At 37.7% G+C, this 22,315-nt stretch overlaps 1 protein-coding gene across 1 annotated transcript in view; it reads right to left on the bottom strand.

Moving 5' to 3' along the window:
* Positions 1-3,076: 3,076 nt before the first annotated feature.
* TNFRSF21 (TNF receptor superfamily member 21) overlaps positions 3,077-22,315 on the bottom strand; it is a 67,550-nt gene continuing 48,311 nt past the window's right edge. The window contains exons 5-6 of the mRNA XM_011354792.2: positions 5,749-5,977; positions 3,077-4,473 (exon numbers count right to left, since the gene is read on the bottom strand). Of these exons, the coding sequence (XP_011353094.1) occupies positions 4,244-4,473; positions 5,749-5,977 (459 nt within the window). The 3' untranslated portion in view covers positions 3,077-4,243. The remainder of the gene's footprint in view (positions 4,474-5,748; positions 5,978-22,315) is intronic.

A 22,315-nucleotide genomic window follows, 5' to 3' on the forward strand; every position in this document is an offset into this window, starting at 1 on the left:
ACTTCTCACCTTAAAATCAAAGGCTCTCTGAATGACATCCAAGGTTCCTTCCTCAGGTAAGGACCACAGTTCTACTAAACAAGAGATCACATCTACTTTTCTCATGTCAAAGTTCAAGATAGGTACTTGTTGAATCTACAGGACTGTACATAAATGAGATTGATGCTCCGATGGCCCAGATGCTACAAAACTCTGAGATTCCATGGTATAGTCAGTACAGTTTTATGACTCATTATGTTACTTCATTTCTTTGAAACTTAGCAAAATTTCAATCAAATACACATAGAAACATAAATCAGAACATCACTTCCCTAAATATCTTGATTAATCATACCCTATATATTACACTCAAAATCCTGAAAAATTGATTAGTTGCAGGTGGATTCATCAGTGCAATTAAGCCTCAAGATGTTGTCCTATCATGCTTGAAAGTGTATAAATTCTTAACAGTTCCACAAAGTTTTACAGTAGGGTTCTGGGTCCTAAAGCAAGTCTGCAGAGTTGAGTGGGACTGGCTACAGGAAAATAGCGATTGCAGATTTCCAGGTTACCTCCCTCTAAAATTTATCCATCAGATCTAGGGAGAAGCACTCCCATCACAAGCTCTTAAATCGATAGTTCTTCAAGCAGACACCACAGCATAATCTCCTGGGGAGCTTTAAAAAAGTGCAGGTGCCTGGGTCCCATCCCCTGAGAGTCTGATGCAATTGGTCCTGGCTATGGCCTAAGCACTGGATTTCCGAAGCTCCCCTGCTCATTCCAGTGTGCAGTCAGGACTGAGAACTACTGTTGTAGACTTTGACCAGGATCGCTTGACTCTAGAACTCTCTTTGGATCATCAGAAATTGTCCGCTTCTCTAATGTGGAATTAGTGTAATCTCTCCTATTAGCCTTACTCGGCATGAAAACGAGGCAGCGTCTCAGACTACTCAGTGTGATCTGGAGACCAGCAGCATCACATCACCCAGGTACCCTCTGCCCTTAAACAACTGAAACAGAATCTGCATTTTAACAAGATCCCTAGGTGTTTCATTTGTTCATTAAATTTAAGGAGCATAGCAAGGTGACCTCGAATTATGCATTTCTAACATGCTCCCAGGTTTTGTGGTTCTGCTGCTCCCAGACTCCCAGTGGCAAGGATCTAAAGCACTTTCTCAAAGTGTGGCCAAGTGAAGGTTTCCAGAAAAGAAGTATGGAAAGCTTGTTCTGGACTTTACCACAAATCTCCTGAATCTCTGCCTGCACAACAGATTGCTCAGTCCCAAGTAGTTCTTATCTACGTGAAAGATGGAGAACCACTGACTCATATCCAATTTGCCCCTAGAGTAGGAATCACTCCCTCCTTTGAAAAGCAACCCAATCTAATTGTTTAAAAGCTCCTCTGCATTGAGCCTAGGTCAACCTGGAGGAAATAATATTACTCTCTAAAGAATTCTCTCTTCCTCAGCCCTTCAAAAAACTGAAGACAGTCTTTCCCTTTCTTATATGATCTTCGTCGTCAGACTTAGATTCCCCAACAATTGCTCCTGATTCTATTTCTTATTCTTCTAGTTACCCCCACATTGGAAACCTTCCAGTTCAGCATATACCTCAAAGTAAGGCAGCTCGAACCAGAGATAACCAGCAAAGTGAGCAATATGGTATACAAGTGAGACTATCAACTCTGATTGGAACATTATACTTTTTAATCATGGAGCTGGAGCTTGCATTTTCTTATTTTGTTTTGTTTTTAGAAAAGCTATGTATGTTAATTCAGTATTAAGCTTTTGTTTAACCACAATTCCTATGCCCCTTTTCCCTGCATCTTTAAGAAATGCCACCCCACTACTATACATTCACAATTATCTGTTGAACTTAAGTATAGGGCTTTACTTATAACTCAGATAAATTTCATCACTATGATTTCTACCCACTGTCTGAGCTCAACAAAGATGTTCTGGTTACTAGTCCTGTAGCCTTGGTTGGATTCAGATTCAAGTCTGATCTCTACGACTCTGCTGTAGGGCCTTAAGCAAGTTCCTTAGCCTCTATAAGCCATTTTCTATGTTGCATAGGTATAATAATAGTACCTATTTTATAGAATACTTATAAGGATTTAACGAGATAATATGAAAAGCACTTTGTAAAGTATAAAACTGTGTAAATTGATTAATAAATATAACATTTTTGCATTCACTTATTGTTTTCCACCCTCCAAGATAATTAAGTGGTAGTCCTGAAATCCTCTGAAATACAAAATCTGTCCCCTTCACTACTATCTATGAGCCATTCTAGTGGTGTGTGTGTAGGTGTGTGTGCATGTGTGTGTGTGTGTGCGTGTGTGTGTTGGTGTGTAGAGTTCCATCGTCTATCAACAAAACAGGAGGAGAAACCTAGCCTGAGAACTGGTGAAACCAAATACCACCCTGGTTCTCTAGAAACCAGCCACATGGAAGTGGATGAAACCAGAAAACCCCTGTAATGTCGCTGACATAAGTCAAAGTGTTCAGACAGGGTATCTACTTCCAGTTTCTCATAAAAGAGGAACTCAAAATTGCTGAGGTACTGGCCATTGGAATTCTGTAGAGCCAGGGTTCCCAAGCTAAGCTATGTGATAAAATATAAAATATAATAAATATAATGTAATGTAATATATCCTACCATAAGATTTCACCCTGCCTTACTGCCAAGAAGGACCTTGAAGTTACTCAGGGACAGTAGGTTTCATATAGAAGACTATGAACTTTTATAGACTCTCCAATGAGTGATAAATTTCCTAGATGGAAATGAGTAAGATGAATATACTCCAAGGCCTAGTCACCATCTGTACCTCTCCGCCTCAAAATCGTCATTTCTTAAAATAGGGATAATCTCAGAAACAGGAGCCTCAGGTTTACCTCGAAAGACTAGAAAATGCTTGATTATTTAATGCCTGGCAGTCCTTTTTTTGAATCTCCTTGTATATTTTTAGATACAAACCTTGGCTAATTTGTATGATTTACAGTTTGGAATGCTGAGGTTTTTAGAATATATATATTTTCAAAGAGTTATAACTTGAGCACATGTACAAGGCAAGGATTAAATACATACAAACTACTCATGTAATAAACACCTAATATTTATTAATAAATTAGTACACTTGAAGGCATTTTTCCGATATCAGTTCCTCACCAATATGCACAAACCTTACCCACACAAAGGGAGTCCACGCCACCTTTGCATTAGAATCTGGCAACTGAGCATTAGAGGGTATGTTTATAAATGGGAGCATAGTTGGAAATATATCAGACAAGAGTTCTTACAGCTGCAGCCATTTTTAATTAAAAGGATTGAATTATGAAGGCCTTGAGGGCAGACTGGATCTATCTACTGTGTGTGTATAAAAAACAAGACATTTTTAAAGCAAAGCTGGGCAAATTCTCTATGGAAAAGGTGCCACTGGCACTCAATTGTGACTTTCCAAAGTGCAGCACTATGTTCCAGAATAGCTCAGTCCCTAAAAGATGAAGTTCAAGTTCTTTGGTGGCCCAGTTTTCAAGCCACTTAAAGAGCAAGTCCTGATGGCTTGAGGATTTCATGTCTCCAGCCCAGAACATGTGAGTGAAAGAAGAGCACAAGTAATCAAGCATTCTACACGGTGTCAAGAAGAAAACCATACAATCGGCAACAGTGTGGTCAAGTTTCAGCCATGAACATGAACTATACAACAAGTCATATTCAAAAGATAACTCAAAACCTAACTGAATTACAGTAACTCGACGGGGTCTTATATTTCCTTAACCTTTAAGAAAATTCGTAAATGACAAATAATAATAAAAAAAATAGGAAGAATAAAAAAAAGTAGGTGTGGATGTTGAGATATCAAGACTGCTTACGGAATTCATAAGATGCCATTACACTTTTAAAGAAAAGGCTCACAACTCGGTGTGTCGGAATAGTCACACTGCATTTGTGGTAAGTTAAGTGAATTTAAAGTGCACAGAACAATTTTGAAAATACATAAGAAGGCAAAACAGAGAAAATATGAAATCTAAAAAGCTTTAGTGGTGGCTATTTTGCAAGTTACACCTCGAAAAGGCTTACAAACTAAATTCTTAGAAGGGTTAAAAAAAAAAAAGAAAGAACTCAAAACACTGGCCATATACTCTGTTAAACACACACACACACACACACACACACACACACACACACAAAACAAAGAAAAAAAAAAAAAACACCCTGCCACTAAAATGAGTAATTTCCAGAGTGCAGTATCCCCTGTGTTCTACAACAGGTCAGGAAGATGGCTATAAACAGAGTCCAGGAGGGTCTGGCTGGCTTCCTGGCTCTTGACTCCAATAATTTCAAATAGCCGGTCCAGCTTGTCCTCAGCCTGAGGAATCTCCTCAATCACCCGCAGCTCCTCAGGATTCAGAATGTGGAGCATATCATCAAAAATAGGCTGCAAGTCGCAGGGATCCAGGCGTACCTGCCGCAACACTGTGTCCTTCTTTTCTGCAGGGAGGAGAAGGAAGGGAAAGAGACAGATGTAAAGGGACAGTACTGACCAGACACAGAGGGGAGCTAAGAGTGACAGTTACTCTCTCCAGGCTATCCCCACCCCACCACCACAAGGTGAGGGAGTGAACCTCTGGCACATTTTAAACACCAAGGGAGTTTTTACTAGCATTGTCCATAAGATAACAGAATAAGATTTACCTAACAAAGATCAGCCAAGGATCTGCTTGAAAGGGTTGTTGACGTGTCCTTTAATATGACTTTTGCCTAAACCTAAACTACTTATTCTACATTCTTCTAAAAGTCAGAAGGAGAAGGCTATAATACTTTTAAAAACTAAAAAACTAAATATATATATATATATATAACTTTACTATTGTCCCCATCTGTAGTTCATTTGCTAAACAAAGATCTCAGCCCACACTTCTCTCCTCAAAAATTCCAAGTCAATGTAATCCGCTTATTTCTAATAACATTGCAATATTTTAAAGCTAAACTACTAAGAGCAAAGGCACATAAATAAGAAAATAATGCTTCTCGGGTCACACCTTAGAGTAGGGTGAGGAATTATAACTTTTATTACATTATAAAAAGCTTTCTCTAAAATATACATGTAACAAAATATAAACTAAAATATAAATATTTTATGTAAACATAAAATATAAACATGTAAAGTTTATAAATTATATGTAAAATAGAAAATATTTTATAAATATATAAAGTATGACATAAAATATAATCCTTTCACGAAAATATAACTGGAATTAAACAAACTAGGAAATTTCTAATAAAAATGTTGTCAATATAGTGTGCATGCTAATTCCCTACCCTGCTATTAAATACCGAAAGTGGCAAATTATTTACCAAAAGCACCAATCCATGTTTAAAACACTGTTATGTGAAACCAAGCTTAATAGCAAAGTTTAAAATCGAATCACTAAAACCTATACTTCAGGCTCTTTAAACCCTTGGATTCTGCAAATCTGGTAAATAATTTTCAAAAAACCTGCCAGACTACATTTTATCAGCCCTTCCTTGAAACACACACTTGATAACATCATGAGGATAAAAGGGGACGATACTTCTGCACAGGCTATCGGCCAGACAGTGTGGGCTGTACAGATTTTCTCTTAAGTCAGTTTTATCTTGAAGTCTATGACAGGTCTTCCTAGACAGGTCATTTGAATGATTCAACTACTAGTGGACTATGGAAGTAGCAAGGGAAAAAACCTGGAGGCTCTTGAGGAAGGCTTAAAGAATGAATGTCTATACCTTTGGTAATAAAGGAGCCCGTCCTGCTAAGCGCGGAGGAGCCACTGGAAGTGGAGTCACAGCGAAGAAGGGGCTCGGACTCGTCCACGAAGAAGCCTTTGTTCTTCTCCAGCGGGGAGGGCTCCACCGTCAAGAGAGTGGAATTCTCAAGTTTCGTGTTGGGGCTGGGGGCGGGACTCGGGCTAAGTGGGCTGGGGCTCATCGGGAGGGCCAGTTTGTCAGTTTCCAGCTATAGGAGAAAATAACAAATTTTTTTTTTTTATTATATACTTAAAAATTAGAGAGAAAAAATTAAAAATCTCAGACACTATTTTTGTTCCATTTAATATTTTATAAATTCTCCCATTCAAACGGTCCTTAATTTACCATATTATTGCTAGATACACACATACCCACAAACACACCACATGCATACTTTGAAACCCTTTAAAAATATATGTAAACCCTTATAAATATATATGAGCATTAAAAAATTAGAAAGCACCAAATATGCACCAAAATGTTACCTTCCAAAAGTGGAGCTAGAGAAGGAAAGGAGTGAAGAGGAAGATCTCCAACTTAAAATATAACTTTGTAGAGCTAGAAAAAATCTTAGATAATATCTAGTGTATTCCTTTCTAATATAGGTTGGATTATGTGCCCCTCGAATTCATATGTTGAAGTTGTAATTCCCCACACCTTAGAATATGTGGAGACAAGGTCTTTAAAGAGGTAATTACAATACAATTGGGTCCTAATCCCATATGACTGCTGTCCTTAACAGAAGAGATCAGGACACAGACACATACAGAGGGAAGACCATTTGAGGACACAGGGAGAAGATGGCCATCTACAATCCAAGGGAAGAGGCCTCAGAATCAGCCAACCCTGTTGACATCTTTACCTCAAACGAATAGCTTCTAGAATCATGAGAAAATAAAATTATGTTGTTTAAGCTTCCCAGTCTGTGGTACTTTTTTATGGAAGCCTTCGAAATCTAAGATACCCTCTCTTCACAAGTAAAGAAACTGAGGCCTAGAGAAATTAAGTAACTTTCTTAATTAAGGGTTCCCAACCAGTAAGTGGCAGAACTGAGACTAGATCCTAGGTTTCCTGACTCGCATTTCAAACTAGCTCAGGAATTAAACAAAACTGTGAAAGAATGAGAACAGAGGAGCAAAGGCAAAAGCATCTAGGAGGAGAGAGTGAGGACCCCACTTCTGCCAGGGTATCAGCCCTTAAGGATATAATGGAGAGCATGAGCATGAAGCTTGTTGTACTCTGGAGTGGGTGCCAGAGACAGTAAAAAGAAGCAAACAAACAAGATGGTTTCAAATGGAGATAGTGAGTTTCATGACCTCTCTGGCTGATGTGTGGAGAACGGATTTTAGGGAGACAGGAATCAAAGTAGGAAGACCATTTCGCAGGCTGCTACAGTGGTTAGGTAAGGTGTAATCACGACTGTGCCAGGTGTATAGTGGAGATGGGGAAGTGACAGGTGATATCTTATTACTTTACAGGTGAAATGACTAAGGCCCAGAGAGGGCACACACTTACTGGGAGAAAGCCAGTGCTCATCTTAGGTCCATTTGACTTTTCTACTTGGCCCTGTCAATTGACACTATAGAGCTCTGGCATGCACTTATGGCATTTCTACTCTACTGCCTTTATCTTTTTATTGGTTCTTCTGGCATGAATGGAAATCTGGGAGGCGGGTGGTCAGGGTTCAGGCAGTGATGTGCACTCTTCCCAGAGTTGTTAATCACCACTCATTAGAACTCTCATAACTTCACTCATACGTGTCAAGCAAAACTTCAAGTTCCTCGATCAGAAAGACATGGACCCTCATTTCAAAGCATTAAGTTGAATACTTGTGAAACACACAAAGCAAACACGACTGCCTCTTTGACAGTCTTTAAGGCCTGGGAAATTCTTGCAACTGACTGCAGATTCTGAAGACCACTGATTACTGCACATGTCTAATGTTCCGACAGCATTTTTCCTCCCTGTAACCACCCCACACCCTGCTTCTGCTTCCAGTGCAAGTTTAAGACTTCAGTAACATGCATTCCCAGAGGCTCCTTTCTGATCCACAGACAAGTCTTATGTACATGCTTTTAAAAATTTAACTCAATAGACCCTGGCATGTGCCCCTCCTCCCTGAAAATTCACATGGTCATTCATGCCAATACACATTTTTTCATTCAGTCAATTAGACAAAGAGCAGTTGTTTAAACTCTGTTTCTCAGGGACATTACGTTGGATGACACGGTCAGTCAATATAGTGCACTGTTCTTGCTTAAAAAAGAAATTCCCACTCACAAATCACATGCCAACAGACTAAGAAGTCCACCTTCCCATTTCCTGAACGCAGTTCAAAACTTTAAATATTTAATTTCTTCCCTACTTTTGCCAAAGGGTCCTATCAGTGGAAATTAAGCACGTAATTTCCATTATAACTTGAAAAGACAAGATGCTGTAGCGATGCTCTCCTGTAATATAAAAATGTCCCTAGGAATGGTTTTAGTATTACCACATTAGAGCTAAAAACTACAGCTAAAGCCAAAATCCATTCGACAATCATCATTCTTCTAGAAAATCTATTCAGCTACTCAGTATGGGTATTCCTCATTTTATGCAGGATACATAGTAGCTGATTGAATTCCAGATTTCTCTAAAGTTATTTATAATTTTTTCTGTAAGAAAAAAAAAAATGACTCCTACAAACTTACTTCTTTTCTCCCTGTACCTTGATATATACAATAACTATCAAAATTGGTTTGCAACACTACAACTCAAGCATTGGGTCACCTGTGGTATCTCTAACCAGAAACTGAGTCATCATATTTGGAATAAATTGATTCTTTATTAATTCAGAAAGTTCACAGTTCTTCAAGTATTGAGTGTATAGCAAATAAAGAACAATTATAATAAGATTTAGATATTAAAAGAGAAGACAGATACTCTAAACAAGAAAGCCAGATATCCACAAAAGAGGGTCTTATCTGCTTAGAAAAGCTTTGAGCATAAAGTTAACCAAACACTCACAAAATGAGTAACTTAATTTATTCCTTATGCTTCTTTGAGCTTTCCAAACTCTCTGCAGGGACATAGTAACTTTTTTATAATCAGAAAAACAATAAATGTTATTTTTTAAAAGCAGTCACCACTGATAAGTATATTTTCCTTCTGCTAACTTGAAAATGCTGTGGCTGCAGCAGCTCTTATTTGTATCGGTAGCCAAGAAACAGGATAGTTGGAAGATCCCCTACTTGGCTGAGCTCCTCCCTATACTTTTATTAAATGTTCGCGGGCACAAAAGGGCAACACTCCTCCCAACTTACTGCAGTGAAGCAAATATTAAGACTTAAAAGAATGGCCTCTGGGAAAACTTCGGCAGTGAAGGGGAATGTATGCACCAGATATTTGAAGTCCTTTTGGAGAAACTTGAGAAATATAGTTCTTTTTACTTTATAGCCATGAGGTAATCAAGCTAACTTGGAAGACTCAGCTGAGAAATGAGGTAGAGACAGTACAGACCAAAAAGGGAGGTGAAGGGGCAGGGGTAATGAAGAAAGAGCTTCCCAAGCAGCCAAAAACAGATGGTTCTATTATGGAAACTTCAAAAGCATGTGATTTATTTTGGCCAAATGAGCCCCAAATATCCTCCTGATTAGTTTTTATGCAAGTACACTTAGTCCTTCCAGATAGTGTATTTATTAGTCCAAACTGATAAGAGAAGAAATAAATGGTTCACCTGACTCAAGGGCTGAGTCACATCTAGAGGAGCTACCTTGATGACCTATTTTCCTTTCTGATTCCTCAAATCCCTGAGTACGAGGAACCATCCGAATGGATTAATAAACAAGGTATTGACTGAAATGTACAAGCTTGAACAGCTCTCGGCTGTAGAGGTTTGTAGCAGTGTTTGTGAGAACAATGATTTAACTTGTATTCTGGTTGTACTGGAATGAGCCACTTCCAGCTGTGTCCTTATAACACTTCCCTGCCTATCTCAACCAGAGCCCCCACATTGACGTGCTCACTCTGGGTGCTCACCAAATTCACAACCAGAAACTGAAGCTCAAAAATAATTCTCCTCTTTAATATCAAGCCAAAAAATCACTTCCCTGTTGCCTGATCTTTCATTAAGTATGGAAGATTGAAAGTGTTACTCTAGCCCCTGAGAATGGTGGAGCCATGAATGGTAAAGAAAAGTCCCTCCAAGCTTTATCCATGGCAAGGGTGGTATATAAATTAAACAAGATTTCGAGACTACTTTTCTTCTATCCTATGATCCAGCAGCATTCCTGAGTATATTCTGCAAACAAGAATGCGCCGAGAACTCTGGCCTCAGAAGCCATCCTTTCAGCACACATTTCATGTTCCCCACAGTCCCCTCCTAAAAATCAAAGTTATGAAAATCCTAGAATACCGTTACAAGGGAAGAAAAGAAATATACCACTAACTAGCTGTGTGGTCCTAGAAAAACCACTTCCCTCCTCAGACCTGTTTCCTCATTTCTAAGAGAAAATGTTAGCCTAGGTCATGTCTGTTCAAATTATATCTTGTTTATTATTTGTCTGGCTATCACTGTCTCATTCTCTCCCTCCACCTCGTCCCCCACCCCAACTCCCTTTCTACTGCCAAGTTACCGCCAACTGGTTCGCTCAACTAAAGTTTACCACCGAGTTATTTTCAATTACTACCCAATTACAATCTCCCTGGGGTTGCACAATCTGTTTTCATAAAACTAATTAACAACTTTGATGCCTCAGTGACCCCCTGAAATGAAGCATTAATTACCCAGCCTGGATGTTCCTTGCCAATCTGCTGAAATGGTTTGACTTAACCTCTCAGTTCCTGGCACTACCCAGTTGGATTCCACCAGGCCCCCTTTCCCTGCCTCTGTGGCCCAATATGCCTGATAGACTCAAGAAGATAGCGCTTCACAGTCAAAAGTCACCTTTTCAACGAAACTTTTTCCTCCAGACCTCATCTAACACTTAGAAAGAAGAGTTCTGTTACATTTGTGAAAATTTCCATCACTTTAATAATAGTTTTTAAAAGCCCATTTGCTAAATTCAAGGAAAACTAATTGCTATTCCATCTGAGTTGGTCAGCCTGTTTCTCGGATGCAGTAAACAAAAAGGGACTTTAAGAAATAAGCCATTATTAATACTGTGCTAAATGATTCAGCATGAAATAAATGCAATGTGTTTGCTGTTAAGGTAGCTCTTGTTAGCATCATTTTACAGATGAGAAAACTGAGGTTCTAGGACGGTTAAGTAATCTCCCCAAGGTCACAGAGCCGGGATTCAGGGATTCAAGATCGTTCTGTCTAGTTTCAAATAATCCTCTTTGCTGAGCCATGTCACTTCCCTGCGTGGACCCACTGCATTTAGAAAAATTGACAAACTCTGTAAACTCAACATAAGCAGCAATCTCATGATGGAAAAACTGTCCTGTCCCCTCAGCCAGAGTGAAGGGGCCAGAGGCAGGGTGTGCAAAAATCTGTAACACAATGGCAGAGCTTATACTCTGGCTGGATAGTTGCTCTGATATAAAGATGAGAGATTCTGTAAACAGCAGACACTTTAACTGTAACCATTAACTTTGTTTTCTATTTGAAAATATTTCCTTTTTTTTTTTTTTGAAGGTGAAATGTAGTCAACTTTATTCTCCTTAAACCACAAAATAAGAGTCTTTGGTTGTAAAAATATCACTAGTTACAGTCTTGCCAAGAGGTTCTGGCTGGGAGGGGCCAGTTAGTCAGCAGCCAGAACTCCTGAGGGGTCTCTTTAGATCTCAACCTACCAGTGACTGTTTAAAAAAACAAATTCCATTTCCACTAAAGGTTTATCTCAATGGAATTAACACACAAATACATAACTACAACTATTTAAGGATTATGATATCCCAAGCTTTGTTTCTCCTGCTTTCCCAGCTGCTCATGTAATAAAGATCAAATTAGATTTCTGACCCCCTATAGGTCTATGTAGGCATGTGCTCTGACAACAATAAGCATTATCCTTCTTCCCATATAAGAATCTCCTGATATCTGAATCTATTCGGGCCCTATGTTTACAGGAAATCAGATAATAAGAAATGCTTTGTTAACCAAATCGATATGGTTCCAGGATATCATATAAAAGAGGGTTTAGATAATCATGGTTATCAGCCCTATCTCCACAAATTCATCTAAATCTATTCAATTTCTAAGTTCAGGTATCATTGTACCCGCATACAATGATTCTCCCTTAAAAAAACAAATAAAACAAACACACCGCCCCCAACAAAAAGGGGAAAAAATAGGTTTCTTTAAAGTCCCAGATAATAGGAGACGATGACTTAGATTATTCTTCTGAGTGTGAATTCTTGTTAAATCCAACCCATTTGGACAAGAATCATCCAAATTTACTCAGAAAAAATTTTTTTGCAAACAAAAAGAAAAAAAAGGAAAGAGGAAAATGGGAAGATGCTGATTCTTAAACCTTTAAAAGAAGGGTTATCCATTGTAAGAAACTGGGAGGAAGTCTTGGAAATAGAAATATGGACTAGAAATATACACTCACATATATAGATAGAGAAAAATGACAAAGAAGAATAATCAACTCTAGGTGGTAGGTTTATGGATTGTCGTTGTACTGTGCTTTCAACTACACTGTTTTGTTAAGTCTTTTTTTAAAAACTTAAGACAATAAATAAATGAATAAATAAGAAGGGCTAAGAAGAGCCAAATAACCTTAAGGAAAAAAATTCCCCAAACTTTTCCTAGTCTTGTTTAGTCTTTTGTTATATTTCCTTCCTTTTTCTTCTGTCCAGCCCAGACCATAGAAAAGGGAGCAATGAGCTGCTTCCATTGCATAAGTAGGAAACAGCACTAACACTTAAATCTAAATCAACAGGCAAGTAGACATTGCCAGTCTTAGGCTGTCTAGATCTCCCTGGGGTCATGGGACGGAAGCAGGAACACTGTGAACTCACTGCCCAGGTGAGTGGGGAGCCAACAGCAGAGCCTGCAAGATGAACTCACCCACCCTCAGGAGGCTCACAGAATTAACTTGATCGAATAATGGCAAAATCACTGGGGAATTATTTTAAAAAACCCCTCACCCGCCCTACATCTATCCAAACATAGGATAATGAAAGGATTTTGTTTCAACTGCAACCTTACTTTAAGCCTTGCTTTTAAACTTTAGCCCAGGTTAGCTGGACAAGGCCTGTTTCTCCCCTTAAGTACCCTAAGCCCAAATCAAGGTAGCTGCTACAGTCTTGTGTATATATGTAATCTGCTAATTCTGATAATTTCTAAAGAGTCAATTTCAAAAGTGATTCCCAAAGGCTACAAATCTACCCACATTTAAGTCAAGGTGTGGGTGGCCAATCCTTGCCTTAAGCAAGAGAATTGTTCCTCTTCCGGATGCACCAGGCAAAAACCACAGGAAGTCACAACAAGTAGTGCTGCACAAAGCTGCCAAAGCTGGTAAGAACCAGCTGGCTCTGCAGGGAGGGAGGGCGTGCCCCGCCCAGCTGCTAGAGCATGTGTCTGCGAGCTGTCCAGGCAGGCCACTGACATAAACGCTAATGTCACAGCCCTGAGCTGACTCACTGACTGGCTTTGTCAACAAAGGAAGTGAGGATAATGAGTAAGTGGGCTCCTTTAGTTCAAAGCTAGAGCCCACTCACAAATATACTGTAGAGCCTTATAAAAGCTCAGCGCCATAGATATTTGAGGAGGTAACCCTGTTGGAAATGATTTGGATTTCCTTAAACTTCACTCAATATTCAGGTAGCCTTTCCACACTCTGGACAATTCTAACCATGAAAAAAAGTTGCATGAATCTTCTAAGCATGCCTTAAGACATTCTGGAGGATAGAAAGTAAGTTCATAGAAAACGACTTAGGAAAGCTCAAGCTCATCTGTGACTCGACTCAAAATTTTCGAACCTAGCAAATTTGATTAAATTAAAATTATTTAATAAAATCATGAGTTGGATTCATGCTGTTAGAATTAGAATATATATGGTACACTATTCCAAAGGTACGAAAGAGGATACAGTGAAAAGTACTTCTCCTGCACCAACCTCTAGCTTCCAGGTCTCAGCTACTCAGCTCCACTCAAGGGTGGTGACTACTGTTACCAGTTCCCCATGTAATCTTCTAGAGACAATGTACACTTACACCACACTAAATAGGAACATAACAAATGCTCCACCCCATCTCAGTTCGACCTTTCTATTTTACAATTTAAAAAAATTTTTTTGACAATATAGTGTGGCACAGTGTACGTACTGTTCTACATTTGCCTTTTTTCATTTAAAAACAATTCTTGAGGTTAGCACACAAAGAGCCGACTCACTCTTTTTGACAAGTTCATAGTGTTCTACTGTATACAGATGTTCCATGACTTACATAACCAGTTCCCTATGAGAGGGCACTTGTATTGGTTCCATTCTTTTGTTATTACAAATGATGCTACAATAAATATTCATATTTGCATCATTCTGCACATCTGTGGGATACTTGTAGGACATATTCCTAAAAGTGGAATGTCAGTGGTCAACTGACATGTACTTTGGTAGATAATGCCAGATGGCCCTCCACAGGACTGAGCTGCTATACACTCCCATTAGCAGTGGATGCCGTTCTTCTTTTCCTGTTTCTATAGTGCCATACCTATCCCTCTTTGCCAGTCTAAGAGGTCAAAATTATCTCAGTGCAGGTTTCAACTTGAATTTTTCTTATTCTGAATGAGGTTAAAAAATATGTATACCTTTAAGAGCTTTCAGTTATTTCTTTTTCCGTGAGCTGTCCTGTTCACAGACTGCCTGTGTTTCTTTTGGGTTGTTGTTCTCTTAATTTGGAAAAGCTCTTCATTTTTTAAGGAGATTAACCCTATGTTGTAAACAACTTCACAGTTATTATTTTGTCTTTAGATTTGCCTATGTGTTTTCCGACTTGTATATTTATTGCTAAGTACTTAAATCTTTCTTGTATGGTTTCTGTGTTTTATATCACTCTTTATAATCACGACAGTGATAAAAACAAAAAAATTTTCCTCATTATTTTTCCTAGTACTTTTTGGATGATAAGTCATTCTAATAGTTGGTCATTCCAGCCTATCCCCTGACTCATCCCAACTGTGGAGAAATCCCTCTGTAACAATATTTTATGGGAAAAGCATGAGTGACAGCTGTCCCTCTCAAAGAAATGTTGTGGAATAAGCGATTAAAATGTTGAAATTAACTGGTATATAATAAAATCTACTTCTAACCATGATGTAATTCCTCATCAACAAGTGTGCCCACTATTGGCACTTGGGTTATGACAGATCAAGAGACAGTCTCACAAACATAGGGTGAGAAGCTAGGCCAAGACTAGAAGCCACTAAGTTTTAGTCAGATATGTGTTTTGGCTTTTAAAAAAATAGAAATATGATCTGCAATTGGTAATTGATGGAGAATCTAAGTTTCTTTTCACAATGTTGATTCTGATTTCCTCCTAGCACTTTCTGAGAAAGCCAGTAAAGGTGTGGATTAAAGGGCTAGAAAATGTCATCGACTAACAGTATCAGCCTTCTCTGAATGTTGAGACACCATGTCACAGGCAAAAAATAAAAGGCTATCTCAACTTCTTTATACAACAGTTTCATAGAATATATTCTAAAGTTTGGCTCACATACTATCCCTCCTATAAAACTGTCAGCATCTGGAGGTATGATCCCCGTTTTTGTGTTTTGTTTTGTTTCATTCTGTTATGTTGTGTTTGTGTATGTGTGTGTTTCATTTACAACTGACATGACATTCAACAAAATTCAAAAATAGGTCTTAATGCTATTACCTTCTTATACCTCACAGGACCATGAAGTCTGCTAGATAATCACAGATTTAAAGCACCCCAGACACTGTTTGGGGCATAACAGATACTCAGCAAACGCTGCTTCTCCTTCTCCTTAATGTGTATTCATTGAAAGTAGAGTGGTATTATTTGCTCTTGAGTCAAAAAAGGGGACTGTGGAATTCAAATTCTAACAGAAAATAGTAGCTAAGATTTACTGAGCCCCCTACTATATGTCAAGTGCAGGACTGGGCATTTATACTCACTAACTCTAATCCTCACCAGATCCTTAGAAGGCAATGATGAAGAAACTGAGGCTTAGAGACATAGTGGGACTTGCCCAAGGACACACAGTGAGTGGCAAAGGCAAGATTCAATCCCAATCCAGAGAAACAAAATCAAATTGTTCAATTTGTCAGTTCCTTCGATTAGTTCCTGGAGAGTCAAAGTTCAAACTCCAGCACGTGATCTGAAGTGGCACACTGGAACCTTATTCCTGTACTTTTATTATTTCAGAACAGTGAAAGGTTTCTGAAAAGCTTGCTACTGAGCAAAACAAAAAGAGTTTCTAAGTAAATCAGAAGTTCTTTACAGAGTCATAGTTTTGAGAAGTCTTTAGTGTGAAAAAGCAGGTGGGGCTCCCTGGGCAGAAACCAGATGGGAAAGTCTCCGGGAAGAAGACCAAAACATAGTCTTGAAAGAAACTACAGTCTGTTTTTGTTTTTGTTTTAAATGACTTTCAAATGGACAAATATGTATCTGCTCTTGTTTTCTATGTATATTTTAGAGGGTCAGGTACGATCTTAGAATTCATTTGATACTATCTGCAATTCATTCTGCACACTTCCGTTATAACATTTGATTATCCCACTGAATTATAATTATTTGCACATGTGTCTCATCTCTGTGAGCGAGCTATGAAAGGCAGGAGCTAGCTTTCTTCTTTACATAGTACCAGGCACACAGCTGGTACTCAGCAAAAGGTTGTCGACTAACTGAATGAAACCTTAAAATATGATAATAAGTAGAACAGCCTGAAACGTCATTAAAAGTCTAAAGGCTGATTCACAGACATCACTTCTTTGTGCACAATGACCACATTAAACACAAGCATCACTAAACGTACCTGGGCCTATTGTGTGTCAGCAATCCTTTTATAATGTCTCCTTCTCACCACCCCAGAAGTTCCCCACGACCCACAGTCACACTCTCCAAATTAAGTAACTTGACCTTAAATGACCCTCTATAATGTGGTAACACAACAGGGTCAGGTGCTAGATACGCGCAAGTTTAGCTACCATCATAAGGCCTGAGGAAAAATAATCCCTATTTTCTAAGATATGACCAACTGGCAAATTAAAGATAAAGACAAATTTGAATAGTCAAAAAGCTAACAGTTAAATGTACAGCTGGTATTTGCTTCAACTCGCCCTCGCTATATTAAATTTCTGAAATTAGCTGGTCTCAGAAAGACCACAGATAAGGACAGCTGCATCCTGCAGCTGGTAAGCAAAAAAATCAGTAACTGTAGTTCCCTCTGCAGCAGAAGCAGAGGTTCTGTCCTCGCCAAAAGAGACTGCCCAATGCTCTTCTCACTGTTAAGAATCTCCCAGTTGACTATACAGAGCGAAGCCACCCAGTCTCCAACACAGAGTCTACTGTAGTCAAGAGAGTGAGAGTAAGAGAGAGAGTGAGAGAGAGAGAAACTCTGTCCCTGGGACAGAGTTCTATGTGGTTTCCGGAAAGGATTAAGATACCCTAACAAAGAATCATTCTATTACGTTCAAGTCAATAATATTGACTTCAGGTCCACTAGTTGTTAAATTACAGTATAATTTTAATTTAACCTTATGTAAGAAGGGGAGGAGGGATGAAATACCCAACTCCCCGGCTTGATCGACACCAATTCTTTACATTTATGAATCTCTGGTCAAAGCAGCACTTTATATTATTTTAAATTATTGGAGTTGTTTTTAATATTGTGATTATTTAAATATACCTTTTCCTCCCTTTTTCAAAATGAAACAATAAATGCTGGAAATCAAATCACAATTACTTCTGAACCTAGCCACTAAATACCACTTTAATATCTCACTTCTTTTACATCTTACAGTTTAACAAGCTACTACACCTCATTTAACTCTGATAACCACTTGAATTCCCATTTTAAATAGAAAAATCTGAATTAATGAAATTTTTTGCCCAGGATATCCTATTGAGAAAAACAAGTCTACCCCTTCAAGGTGGGGTAGAGAGTGGGGTGGGGAAAAGTTTGACTGGTTAAGCCTATCTAAATATACAAAGTCTTTAGGGGGAAAAAAGAGAAAAGAAACATAAAAAGAAACCTAGAAATTCAGTTCTTCAATTGTTTCCCTTTTTTCTGATAGCCATTCAGAGAGCAGATCATTATCAACACACATACCACCACTTTTATTTCTTCACTAAAGAAAACATCCCTGCCAGCCTAGGACCATTTGCTCAGGCAGTAAGGAATAAATATTTACAATTAGCTGGAATTTCCAGTTCTTGGGCTCTGAACCCAGATATAACTTTTGTGCTCCACCGTCCACTTTAAGCAGTCTTGGAATTGGAAGGCAGTCTACTTTAAGTAGTAACTCTCAGTGTTCGGGATTGAAAGTATCTATTATGTGTATGAGCTGAAGCTAGTTAGGAACATTCTTCCATCTCTCTTGCTTCAAGAGCATGAGAATAATTGCAACTATTAATAGTACAGATTCACTAAGTGCTGACTGACTGTGGGGCACACATAATTCTCATAATGGCTCATGAGGACAAGCACTAATGGCGTTCCCATCTTCTCAGGAAAAAACTGAGGCAACGAGGCCAAGTAATTAACCATAATGTCCCCAAAGTGAGATGCTGCCAGGACAGGAATTTACACCGGCACATACCTCTACACTGATGTTCCGATTTGCAGCCTTAATGGCTGATTAGTAGTACATCCAGCACTTCCCTCCTCCCACTCTTGTGGATTTACTCCCCTAAATTATATTATATGCTTCTTCCATTCAACTGTAAGCTTCCTTGATGGCACTGACTTTGTCTTCTTTACTCATCTTTACATTTGCCCAAAGTACGTGGTATAATATTGCGCACATCATTTGTTATGTAATATAGATTTAAAAATAAAATCCCAACATCTCTTTTGCTGTTAACAGGGGAAATGTAAAACTAAGCATGAAGTACTGAAAGGAAATAAAGCTTAAATTCTATTTTCCAGCTATCCTTCAAAAACAAAGGGTAAATAATGCAATTATTTATTAAGTGGGCATTTTCCAGACAAAGAAAAATGGAGTTTACTGCTGGAAATTTACAGTAAGTATTCTTTAGGCCAAAGAAAAATGACCTCGGGTAGAAGTTGAAGCTGCAGAAAGAAATGAAGAACAACCGAAAACATTTATCTGTAGGTAAATCTACATAAATCCTGACCATGAAAAACCATAATAATTATGCCTTTCGGGGGTTAAGAAACACATAGTATTAAAATTCATGACAACAAAAAACACAATGCAAGAGAAGAATAAATAGGACTAAAGTCTTCTATGGCTATTGTATTGTTTGGAAACAGTAAAAACTGCACATCTATAAAATGATTATCATAATTTAAGTGTGCATGTTGTAATCTTCATGGTATCCATTAAGAGTAAAGTTAAAAATGTGTAACTAACAAGCTAATAGAAGAAGAAAAATGGAATAATAAAAAATATTTGATTGATCCAAAAGAAGACAAAAAGAGAGGGAAAAAAAGAGAACAGGGCAAATATAAAACAAATAATAAGATGGTAGTCTTAAACCTAGATATTTGAGTAAAGAAAAATAAAATCACACTGAAATTCCCTAACTAAATGACAAAAACTGTCACACTATATTTTTTAAAAACCTCGAATATAAGCTACTTACAAAAGACTTCTTTAAATAAAGCTACGGGAAAAAAATCAAAAGAATGGGGAAAAAAGATAACATAAAATTTGGAATGCTGTATTAGGTTTTTGTTTCGTTTGGTTTTTAAATAGCTTTGGCCAAGTACCAGTAACTACCAACTATTGTCCTACTGCTTTGCTGCTTCTTCCAAATGCTCATGCCCTGGAAGAGAACAATAGATATGATTCTGGAAAACTGATTTCAGTTTAGATGTTGAACTTGAAAGAAATGAGTACTAAAAAATACAGCTCATACTTCAAATAAAGAGTCAAGTGGGTGAATGGATAAATAAACTGCGGTATATCTGGACAATGAAATATTCAGCGCTAGAAACAAATAAGTTATCAAGTCATGAAAAGACATGAAGGAAACTTACATGTATATTACTAAATGAAAGAAGGCAATCTGAAAAGGCTATATATATTGTATGATTCCAACTATATGAGATTCTGAAAAAAAGGTAAAACTATGGAGACAATTAAAAATATTAGTGGTTGCCTGGGGGTGGTAGGTGGGGTAAAAGGAAAGAGATAAATAGGCAGAATATAGAGAATTTTTAGGGCAGTGAAAATACTCTATATGATATTATAATGATTAATATATGTAATTAGCCATTTGTCCAAACCCATAGAATACACAACACCAAGTTTGAACCCTAAGGTAAATGATCATTGACTTTGGATGATTATGATGTGTCATCGTAGGTTCATCCTTGGTAAAAATATCCTATTCTGGTGAGTAATATTGATAACAAGTGAGGCTATGCATGTGTGGAAGCAGGGGGTATTGAGAAAAATCTGTATCTCCCTCTCAATGCTGTTTTAAACCTAAAATTGCTCTAAAAATATTATCTTAAAGAACTCAAAGAACACATCAAAAAGTGAATTTTACTATATAATTTTTAATGCATAAAATAAAATAAAAAGAAGTCAGACCGAATGCATTCAATTAAAAAATGGCAAACAGGCCACTATGGTTAATAATGGACTAGCTGTTCTTGACAGACGTTAAGTAAAAGGCACAAAAAGGGCTAATCCTTTGAATGGAACATGACATAGGTGCTCTCTGACTCATAAATAAGAAAAAACATTAACCATTTTAAACACACACAGTCATTTTTACACATTAAGAGTCCATTAACTCCTGGGGCAAAGTCTCTAATCCCCAGCAGTACCACAATACACAAATAATACGAATCCATTGTAAGATGGGAGAATGAGTCTCAATTATGCCCCCTGCATTCTGATTCTCTTGTTTGACTCAACAAATCTCAGAGATAAACAATGAACATACAGTTACATACTGTGTGATTAGTAAAAGCCGACAGCCAGAAATCCATGTTTGTTGGCTATTCGAGTCAGAGCTGGGTCCAGAATTTTGCTAGACAATGATGGACATTATTATTAAAACATGGAACAAGAAGCTTAATATTGCCTTCTCAGCCTCCATCGTAACACAAAGGCTACACTAGCACCAAAGGGAAAGTTGTAAGATGCTTTGATGCCACTGTTTCTTAAAAAATAAAAAACAAAAAATAGATATTATAATCCTTTTGTATTATAGAGTAGATAGAGCAAGGAAAGAACTAAACAGTACAAGAGTTTGGCACTCGCGGGTGTTTTTTTCTTATTCACTGACCCAGTGATTTTTGTTATGAATCATTCTCCTTGATATTTGGTCTCCTCCATGGAGACTTTTGGCCACTGTTCCCAGTAGCTATGACAGTGCCTGGAATAAAGCAGGTGCTCAATAAACATTTATGGAACTCAATGGAAACATCAGAGAAACAAAAAGTCATCTGTTATAGTCAATACCCTATCACCATAACTACCATCTTCCCCAAAAAATATCCCAAAGACTAGATCTAAATTCTAAGTGATTGCTGAGTGTACACAGAGAAGTGAGATGGATATGCAGAAACCAAAAATGAAGTAAGTTTAAGTAAGTTTTTGGCAAATCTGACCCAACATCACAAACCTCACTTAGCCCTAATAAGGAAGAATGGATTGTCACACGAATCACTGCTCTCCCTAAATTAAAATGAGGATGGTTCCCTCTCTCAATTTAGCACAGTAAAACGAAGCCCTATCCTTTCTTCCACCCTTTCAGCTTTGTCATTTAGAAAGATATTTTAAATCACAAAAGTAATGTTTTCATTATAGAAAATGATAAAAAGGAAAATCACTTCTAATTCTACTACCTAGATTTAATAACATAATATTAACATCTATGCTTTTTTTGATTTCCTATGTTTATCTTTCCCCATGCTTATATTTGCTTTTTCTAATGAGAAATACAAAACACAGTTCAGTAACCTCTTTTTCCCTTAACAAAACATGATCATCTTTCTACCTAATCAAATATCGCATTTAACCAAATCTTAACATAGCATCATTTTATCTTCCTTGTAGGCATCATGAAGAAGATCTAGTGACTTATTTTAAAGAATTTAAATCCCTCCTCAAGGCTGCTGCTTGCTCTACCAGACCTCTCCAAGGAAAGCCAGCACTCGAAGGAAACATAATAACATTTCCCTCTGGACTCCTTTTTTTCAAACTGCCACCATTTTACTTAATTGGAGGTTAAACAGCTCCCTTTCCTTTCTCCAAATCCAACTATTTAAAGCCTAGTTTTAGTTGTGAACCATAATTGCTTAGATTGTTTCTCAAAGGGTCACAGGATAGTGGTGCATGCTTTTGAATGTCTATTAGTAAATACCTGGGATGTCTATTAGTAAATACTTTTTCTGAAATTTCACATTTCAAAGAAGTTAAAAATATGTCCAGAGTTTTAAGGATCAACTTCA

The sequence above is a fragment of the Pteropus vampyrus genome, unplaced genomic scaffold (genome assembly GCF_000151845.1).
Source record: "Pteropus vampyrus isolate Shadow unplaced genomic scaffold, Pvam_2.0 Scaffold18, whole genome shotgun sequence".
NCBI classification, from domain to species: domain Eukaryota; kingdom Metazoa; phylum Chordata; class Mammalia; order Chiroptera; family Pteropodidae; genus Pteropus; species Pteropus vampyrus.